The sequence below is a fragment of the Drosophila suzukii genome, chromosome 3 (genome assembly GCF_043229965.1).
Source record: "Drosophila suzukii chromosome 3, CBGP_Dsuzu_IsoJpt1.0, whole genome shotgun sequence".
NCBI lineage: Eukaryota > Metazoa > Arthropoda > Insecta > Diptera > Drosophilidae > Drosophila > Drosophila suzukii.
Genome location: NC_092082.1, coordinates 60,889,037 through 60,898,166, shown reverse-complemented (window position 1 = coordinate 60,898,166; position 9,130 = coordinate 60,889,037). Strand labels below are relative to the sequence as shown.

General features: G+C 48.6%; 1 protein-coding gene across 1 annotated transcript; it reads left to right on the top strand.

Annotated features, from left to right (window-relative positions):
* Positions 1–792: 792 nt before the first annotated feature.
* LOC139353069 (uncharacterized) lies at positions 793–1,433 on the top strand. Its single transcript, XM_070996271.1, has 3 exons — positions 793–1,095; positions 1,210–1,265; positions 1,320–1,433. Exons 1-3 carry the CDS (start codon positions 825–827, stop codon positions 1,431–1,433), a joined length of 441 nt encoding a protein of 146 aa, XP_070852372.1. The 5' UTR covers positions 793–824.
* The last annotated feature ends 7,697 nt before the right edge of the window (positions 1,434–9,130 follow it).

The following is a 9,130-nucleotide window of genomic DNA, read 5'->3' as shown; positions in this document are numbered from 1 at the left end:
TGAACTGATCTTGAAGGTTTGACTCCTCGTGATCGACTGATCCAGCTGCCAGCGCTCTGCGGCCTTATATAGGGCCTACCGGAACCGTTATTTCCCTTTTGCGCACGGCCCGCTGGATCTCTCCACTCCGGGTCCAAGGTCCGTGACTCCTGGTTGACCCACTTGTCCTTCACGTACCGCTTCCAATCGATGCTCCGCCCACTGCTGCCATCCCTCTGATTCCCGTGATGCTTGTGGCACGCCTGTGTGCCGCTCCACTGCCGAGATGTGGCACTTCCTCTCCCGGTCCAAAGTTCACGGGAGAGTCCAAAGTCCGGTGGAGTTCCGTTATCCTGTTTTTGCACACGGCACTCTTGCCTTGCCCGCGAAGTCTCCATTCTCTCCCGTTCTCCGTGCTTGGTCTCCAACCTCTCTCGCTCTCCGTCCTTGGTCTCCAAACTCTCTCAATCTCTATCCTTGGTCTCCAATCCAAGTCTCCAAACTCTCTCGTTCTCCATCCAAATCTCCAAACTCTCCTCGCCGCGCCGTTACTACGCGATTTCGCCGCGTATCTGGTAAGCGGTCGGCCATCTGCTGCTGCTTCTTTTTGTGGGGAGTTATTCAATTCCTCACATTCCCCCCTTACTTCGGGAAACATTTAAAACTTGTTCCCACTCTCCGGCGTTTCCTTGCATATCCTAGCCTTCGAGTCCTTGTGATTCCCGCGGCGCTCCCTCGTTGCTCCCTCGATGCTCCCTTGACGCTCTTAACTCTACTGAGTTCCTACAGCGCTGGTCATCCTCGTGTTTCCTATTTCCCGTGTTTCCACTGGGACATCGATACTCATGAGCTATCGATCCTCAGCTCGCTGCTCATTGCTGCGTCCCACTCCTTTCTATGGTTCCTCCCCCTGGTCACACCATCCCTGCGTGATCGATGTTTCTGCGAATATCGATACCGACGGTGCGGCGTTGCCACCTGCTCGTTGCGATATTTCCACCTTGGTCGATATTTCCATTTTCGTGTGCCCATCGATCGCACTATCGTCCAGTGCCAATCGATCGCCTATGGAGGCGCCCCCTTTCCTGGCTCGTGGTGATTTTGCAATTTTCATAGGTAAGTTTTTTTTGCATTTCTTTTACTCCTTTTCATCTGATCCTTTTGTCTCCTTTCGTCCTCTCTCGCCCTTCACTCGTCCTCTGTCGGCTGCATCGGAATTCATATTGGCAGCTCTCGAGAGCGGGTGCGGAGAGTACTTCGCATTCACTTTGCAACCGGGACAGCAGGTAGGTACTTGAAGTTCGTCTCTGCTTCCTGTATTAAGACCCTTTGACTTTCAGGCTGCTGGAGTGGCCCATGCATGCCCCGTTCTTTTCCAGCCACATCCCCAATCAAACTCTTGGCCCCGTGCCCCTTCTCTTGTTACTTGGGAAACCAATGTGTTTTTTCTTTGAATTTTTTTTTCGTTTATTTTACTGCGCGAACACCCGGGTGCCCGCCACGTGCGCGGCCGGTACCTCCCGGTCCACCGACGGCTCCTCCGCCTGTGCCTGGTGGACTGCCTCCTCCTGCGGTTATGGCGTCGGCTGCGCGGTCGATTCCTCGGTTTGCGTTTGCTCCTCCGGTCGCTGTGGCTCGGTGTATCGCGGCGTGGGTGGCCGGGCCGGCCTCCACGGCGGCGTGGCCAACGGGGCTCCTCCGTCGCCGTCTCGGGCTTCGTCCGTGAGCCACTCCCCCTCGTAGCGGGGAGTGGGTGGCACCTCCGGCAACCACCGCGGAGGGGATGGCGCGCATGGCTCGTCCCCATCCTCGCTCCTCGGACTGGGCTCCTCAGCCGCGTACCTGGGGGTGAGTGGAACTTCCCATGAGTCCTCCACCGGTGCCTCCCACAGACGTCGCTCCTCTTCCTCCGCCTCTCGCAGACGGGCATGCCATCGCGCCGCCGCCGCTTCGTGGTCCTGCTTCAGCCGGATCTGCCATCGCGCCTCCTCCTACGTCGACCGCTGCTGCTCCTCGTCCGACGGCTCCCAGTCTTGGGGCGCTTGCTCTCTTACGGTACAGCTCTCTTTGCTGTGCCGTCTTCCCCCTTTCTTCGTAAACCACAAGTTGTACTCCCTCAGATCACCGTGGCACTCTGGATGCTGCGGTTCGTTGTACCTCCCGGTTCCGTAACCAACTTGCTTGAGACCCTACCTTGATCACCCTTGGTGAGTATCCTTGGAAGTTGTTCTTGGGCCTACACCTTGCTTCGGGGCGTTCCTGGGTGGTATCCTTGGGGCATTATTGTGGTATCCTTGAGGTGTCCTTCGAGTACTATTGGGGTATCCTTGGGGTGTCTTTCGAGTACTATTGGGGTATCCTTGGGGTATCGTTGTTCTATTCCTAGGGTATCCTTCGGTTGTCCTTTAGGTATCCTTCGGGTATCCTTAGGGGTATTGTTGGGGTGTCCTTCGGGTATCCTTAGGGTATCGTTGGGCTATCCCTAGGGTGTCCTTTGGGAACACTTAGGGTATTGTTGGGGTATCCTTGTTGAAGTGATTTGCTTTTGCTAGTGTTGTTGTCGACCTTGTCCGTGTCCTTCCCGCCTGGACTAACCACGGATGACTCTGGCAAATGCCCGACGCTGAATCCTGTTGCCTTGCGGGTGGAGCCCTACATGTTACCCGTATCCTTGTGATGTTTTGTAAGTGTCCCTTCCGCCTGGCGTATTCGCGGATGACTCTGGCAACTGCCCGACGCTGAATCCTGTTGCCTTGCGGTTGGATCCCTACACGTTGCCCGTATCCTTGTGCCGTTTTCTAAGTGTCCCTTCCGCCTGGCATAATCGCGGATGACTCTGGCAACTGCCCGACGCAGAATCCTGTTGCCTTGCGGTCGGGATCACCATCCACCCTTATCCCCGTCCTTGTGACCTATATGTATGGCGTTTGGATGACTCTCGCTTCGGCCTGACGCATAATCCTTTGGCCTCGCAGTCTGGATTAACGTGAAATCCTTATCCATGTCCTTGTGCTATCCTGATTGTCCTTTTCGTGTGGCGTATGGATGACTCTCGCTTCGGCCTGACGCCTTATCCTGTCGCCTCGTACCTGTCGTTAGACAATCTGACGTTTCTGCTGTCTGCTCGTTTTGTTGTTGCTTGAGCTCGCCAACGTGAACTTTCCTTTATTTCTTCGACTGTGTGTGGCGAATTTTACAGATCACTGTAGAGACGAAATCTACAACCTGGTAAGGGCCATCGTACCTCGGGGCTAGTTTTGCAGCGAATCCTTCAGCCGCTTTGGACAGGTGACGCGTGTGCTCATCTTGGTTTCCTGAATTGTAATGCTCGACCGTCGCCAGGCTCCCTATACATGAAACCTCGGTTGCGCGCCTTCCTTTTGCCCGATACCGTTATGTCCTTTCTTTGGGGCGCTTGCTCTCTTACGGTACAGCTCTCTTTGCTGTGCCGTCTTCCCCCTTTCTTCGTAAACCACAAGTTGTACTCCCTCAGATCACCGTGGCACTCTGGATGCTGCGGTTCGTTGTACCTCCCGGTTCCGTAACCAACTTGCTTGAGACCCTACCTTGATCACCCTTGGTGAGTATCCTTGGAAGTTGTTCTTGGGCCTACACCTTGCTTCGGGGCGTTCCTGGGTGGTATCCTTGGGGCATTATTGTGGTATCCTTGAGGTGTCCTTCGAGTACTATTGGGGTATCCTTGGGGTGTCTTTCGAGTACTATTGGGGTATCCTTGGGGTATCGTTGTTCTATTCCTAGGGTATCCTTCGGTTGTCCTTTAGGTATCCTTCGGGTATCCTTAGGGGTATTGTTGGGGTGTCCTTCGGGTATCCTTAGGGTATCGTTGGGCTATCCCTAGGGTGTCCTTTGGGAACACTTAGGGTATTGTTGGGGTATCCTTGTTGAAGTGATTTGCTTTTGCTAGTGTTGTTGTCGACCTTGTCCGTGTCCTTCCCGCCTGGACTAACCACGGATGACTCTGGCAAATGCCCGACGCTGAATCCTGTTGCCTTGCGGGTGGAGCCCTACATGTTACCCGTATCCTTGTGATGTTTTGTAAGTGTCCCTTCCGCCTGGCGTATTCGCGGATGACTCTGGCAACTGCCCGACGCTGAATCCTGTTGCCTTGCGGTTGGATCCCTACACGTTGCCCGTATCCTTGTGCCGTTTTCTAAGTGTCCCTTCCGCCTGGCATAATCGCGGATGACTCTGGCAACTGCCCGACGCAGAATCCTGTTGCCTTGCGGTCGGGATCACCATCCACCCTTATCCCCGTCCTTGTGACCTATATGTATGGCGTTTGGATGACTCTCGCTTCGGCCTGACGCATAATCCTTTGGCCTCGCAGTCTGGATTAACGTGAAATCCTTATCCATGTCCTTGTGCTATCCTGATTGTCCTTTTCGTGTGGCGTATGGATGACTCTCGCTTCGGCCTGACGCCTTATCCTGTCGCCTCGTACCTGTCGTTAGACAATCTGACGTTTCTGCTGTCTGCTCGTTTTGTTGTTGCTTGAGCTCGCCAACGTGAACTTTCCTTTATTTCTTCGACTGTGTGTGGCGAATTTTACAGATCACTGTAGAGACGAAATCTACAACCTGGTAAGGGCCATCGTACCTCGGGGCTAGTTTTGCAGCGAATCCTTCAGCCGCTTTGGACAGGTGACGCGTGTGCTCATCTTGGTTTCCTGAATTGTAATGCTCGACCGTCGCCAGGCTCCCTATACATGAAACCTCGGTTGCGCGCCTTCCTTTTGCCCGATACCGTTATGTCCTTTCTTTGGGGCGCTTGCTCTCTTACGGTACAGCTCTCTTTGCTGTGCCGTCTTCCCCCTTTCTTCGTAAACCACAAGTTGTACTCCCTCAGATCACCGTGGCACTCTGGATGCTGCGGTTCGTTGTACCTCCCGGTTCCGTAACCAACTTGCTTGAGACCCTACCTTGATCACCCTTGGTGAGTATCCTTGGAAGTTGTTCTTGGGCCTACACCTTGCTTCGGGGCGTTCCTGGGTGGTATCCTTGGGGCATTATTGTGGTATCCTTGAGGTTTCCTTCGAGTACTATTGGGGTATCCTTGGGGTGTCTTTCGAGTACTATTGGGGTATCGTTGTTCTATTCCTAGGGTATCCTTCGGTTGTCCTTTAGGTATTCTTAGGGGTATTGTTGGGGTGTCCTTCGGGTATCCTTAGGGTATCGTTGGGCTATCCCTATGGTGTCCTTTGGGAACACTTAGGGTATTGTTGGGGTATCCTTGTTGAAGTGATTTGCTTTTGCTAGTGTTGTTGTCGACCTTGTCCGTGTCCTTCCCGCCTGGCCTAACCACGGATGACTCTGGCAAATGCCCGACGCTGAATCCTGTTGCCTTGCGGGTGGATCCCTATACGTTACCCGTATCCTTGTGCCGTTTTGTAAGTGTCCCTTCCGCCTGGCGTTATCGCGGATGACTCTGGCAACTGCCCGACGCTGAATCCTGTTGCCTTGCGGGTGGAGCCCTACATGTTACCCGTATCCTTGTGATGTTTTGTAAGTGTCCCTTCCGCCTGGCGTAATCGCGGATGACTCTGGCAACTGCCCGACGCTGAATCCTGTTGCCTTGTGGGTGGATCCCTATATGTTACCCGTATCGTTGTGCTGTTTTGTAAGTGTCCCTTCCGTCTGGCGTAATCGCGGATGACTCTGGCAACTGCCCGACGCTGAATCCTGTTGCCTAGCGGTTGGATCCCTACACGTTGCCCGTATCCTTGTGCCGTTTTCTAAGTGTCCCTTCCGCCTGGCATAATCGCGGATGACTCTGGCAACTGCCCGACGCAGAATCCTGTTGCCTTGCGGTCGGGATCACCATCCACCCTTATCCCCGTCCTTGTGACCTATATTTATGGCGTTTGGATGACTCTCGCTTCGGCCTGACGCATAATCCTTTGGCCTCGCAGTCTGGATTAACGTGAAATCCTCATCCATGTCCTTGTGCTATCCTGATTGTCCTTTCCGTGTGGCGTATTGATGACTCTCGCTTCGGCCTGACGCCTTATCCTGTCGCCTCGTACCTGTCGTTAGACAATCTGACGTTCCTGCTGTCTGCTCGTTTTGTTGTTGCTGGAGCTCGCCAAAGTGAACTGTCCTTTCTTTCTTCGACTGTGTGTGGCGAATTTTACAGATCACTGGAGAGACGAAATCTACAACCTGGTAAGGGCCATTGTACCTCGGGGCTAGTTTTGCAGCGAATCCTTCAGCCGCTTTGGACAGGTGACGCGTGTGCTCATCTTGGTTTCCTGACTTGTAATGCTCGACCGTCGCCAGGCTCCCCGTACATGAAACCTCGGTTGCGCGCCTTCCTTTTTGCCCGATACCGTTATGTCCTTTCTTTGGGGCGCTCGCTCTCTTACGGTACAGCTCTCTTTGCTGTGCCGTCCCACGGCGGAATCGCCGCGTATCTGGTAAGCGGCCGGCCATCTGCTGCTGCTTCTATTTGCCATCTGCTGCTGCTTCACAAAATATTTGTTTACATTTTTATTTATATATGTATTTATTACGTTTTGCACTCAATAAGATTTTTAAATTCTTTCACAGATTTATCCATTTGTTTATTATATGCACCCTTTCTTGCTTTTCAAGTCAAAAATTAATAAGTTTCACAGCTATTTTTTTTCCGCCACGTGTTTTTTTGGGAATCTTGTATTTCCCTTATTTTAAATATAGATTATTTTGCTTTTTACTCTCACTGTTTTCAAAATTATTGGTCTGCGACAGACTTACCTTGGAATCGTTTCTCTTTCACTTTTAAGCCACTGATTTATTAAATATAACAAAGTTAATTGCTTGTAGTTTTGCTTGAACTTCTAACTTCTTCACTTAAGTAAACGCAAGTGGAAAAGACGAAAAATGGCGTGTGCCTTCCAGAAAAACAACAAGCAACAACAACAACGGTTCCGCTAATCCGTTGTTGCTCTGATTTTTTGTCATGTCCCGTTTGGTCTATGCACCTTGCACATGAAAGCACGGTATTTATAGACATATTCGACTATGCAAATCGGTTTATAAAAATATATTTTTAAAACTTCACATATTATTAAATTATACAAATATTTTAAAACCCAAACGTATTATTTTAATTGGTTGTTTTATCATTTACAAATGTCGCATTATTTAAAGGGCAAGGGTGCACAAAAGTCTAGTTATTTTAGTTGCTGGGCCTCCTTCCCACTTTTCCGGCTGAGACATGGCGAGAGAGGGAGAGCCCAAAATTACTTTTTGTGCGTTCTCTTTGCGGACCCCGACTGAGAGCGCGTCACTTTGCCGCCGTTGCACTCGGCTCTGCCGGCGTCCCTGCCTGCTCTGCCGACGTCGCAGTCGGCTTCGTGATGATTGGGCGCTTATACTCAATTGCACAATTCCACAATTTGGGTTTGGACATGCAAACTCCAACACGCCGCCTCAAAAGTAACATTGATTATCACTTTAATTCTTGACATGAGTTTGTGCTTTTAGTTTTAATTTGTTTTTCATTTCATTTCTTTTCTTCTTCAGTTCTGGGGATACATTAGATCCAGAATTTGCTGCAAGAGTTGGGGAAACCCAGTAAAACCCAACTAGATCCATACAAAAAAAAAAACATAATTATGTTTAATAATTATATAATTAAACAGGAATAATTACTAAATATGAAAATTGAAATTAATTACAAGTACTTCATGAGATCCATTTAAAAAAATAAACAAGAATATTAATTCAATTCAATTACTTTAGACTTAGTAAATATGGAAATTTAAATTAATCACAAAAGATTTCATGAGATCCATTTCATTTTTGCTTCTAAAAGCGATGGATTTTCAGCAACAGTTCACAAGGTTCGTAGTTATATTATTCAGAAAGTCCCAGCTGGTTTCTCAGGGAAATAAATCGTGCAGATGGCTTCGTCAATATGTCGACTAGTTGCAGATCTGTGGGAATAAACTTTACACACATTAGTTTCTTTTTAATTTGCTCTCTTATAAAGTGATGTTTAATATATATGTGCTTTGTTCTCTTGTGTCAAGTAGGATTATTTGCAATACTTATACAACCTTGGTTGTGTTCAAAAATATCTATAGGACCACTTGATTCTAGATTAATCTCATTTATCAGTGATTTTAGCCAAAGAGCTTCTCTTACACCTTCAGTAGATGAAGCAGCAACCGACTTTTGCTTCATGGTACTTCATGAAACCAAACAATTTTCAAACATTTTAAAAAGATACCCAGTGGTACTTCTTCTGTCAGTTTCATTTCCAGCTTAATCGGAATCTACATATCCTGTAAGAATATTATTAAAATTAGCTACTTTCTTGAATCTAAGCTTGATATTTATTTATTTATTCATTTATTTCGGCAACGTAATTCCTTTACTGACTACTTGTACTATTCAATAACTTATCTTACGTACTAAAATTTACAAAGTTATTGACTTGAAAAGTAGTTCAATTGTATATCAATTGGAAGTGCGTTTGACTCATATAAGGCCCTATAGAGGGGCTCATTTTGGGAATAATTTGTCCGCCGCAGCTTGAGAAAAAAGAGGTACAAATTCCGAAGTTGTCTAGACGGAGCGTGAAAATTAACTTTCGAGAGTAGTTCTGGACAGTCGATACTACCATCCACCAAATCAGAGATGAAGCAAATGGCGAGGATACTTCTACGATGCTCAAGGGATGGTAGGAGAACAAGCCTACATTGCTGGTGGTATGAAGGGGTAGGGTCTAAAAACCTTAGCGACAACAAAGCGAATTTCAAAAATTGTTTCTGTAGTCGTTCTATTCTGTTTCCATGAGTGCAAGTGAAGGGATTCCAAATAAGAGACGCATATTCTAGTTTAGATCGGACAAATGCAAAATAAAGCGCAAGTCTGGTGTAGGGATCCATGAATAGTGATGCGTTCCGTTTTACAAATCAAAACATAGCATAGGCCCTGGGCATGATGTAATCGAAGTGTGCTGCAAACTTAAATTTTGAGTCAAACAACACTCCTAGATCCAAGGATTCCTGGCGCAGTTGTAGAGGTTGACCATTGATATTATAGGATGTGACGAAAGTGTATACGGATTTGCTGTAAGTGACATAGTCTCGCTAATTTTTAAATCATCTGCATACAGGAGACGCTCTGAAGATAGACAGAACCTC

Excerpts from the sequence above, each read along its gene's own strand:
- LOC139353069 (XM_070996271.1), top strand. The coding sequence starts at position 825 with ATGAGCTATCGATCCTCAGCTCGCTGCTCATTGCTGCGTCCCACTCCT. Across the intron at positions 1,096-1,209 it reads TGATTTTGCAATTTTCATAG|CTCTCGAGAGCGGGTGCGGA; the intron begins GTAAGTTTTTTT and ends TCATATTGGCAG. Across the intron at positions 1,266-1,319 it reads CTTTGCAACCGGGACAGCAG|GCTGCTGGAGTGGCCCATGC; the intron begins GTAGGTACTTGA and ends TTTGACTTTCAG.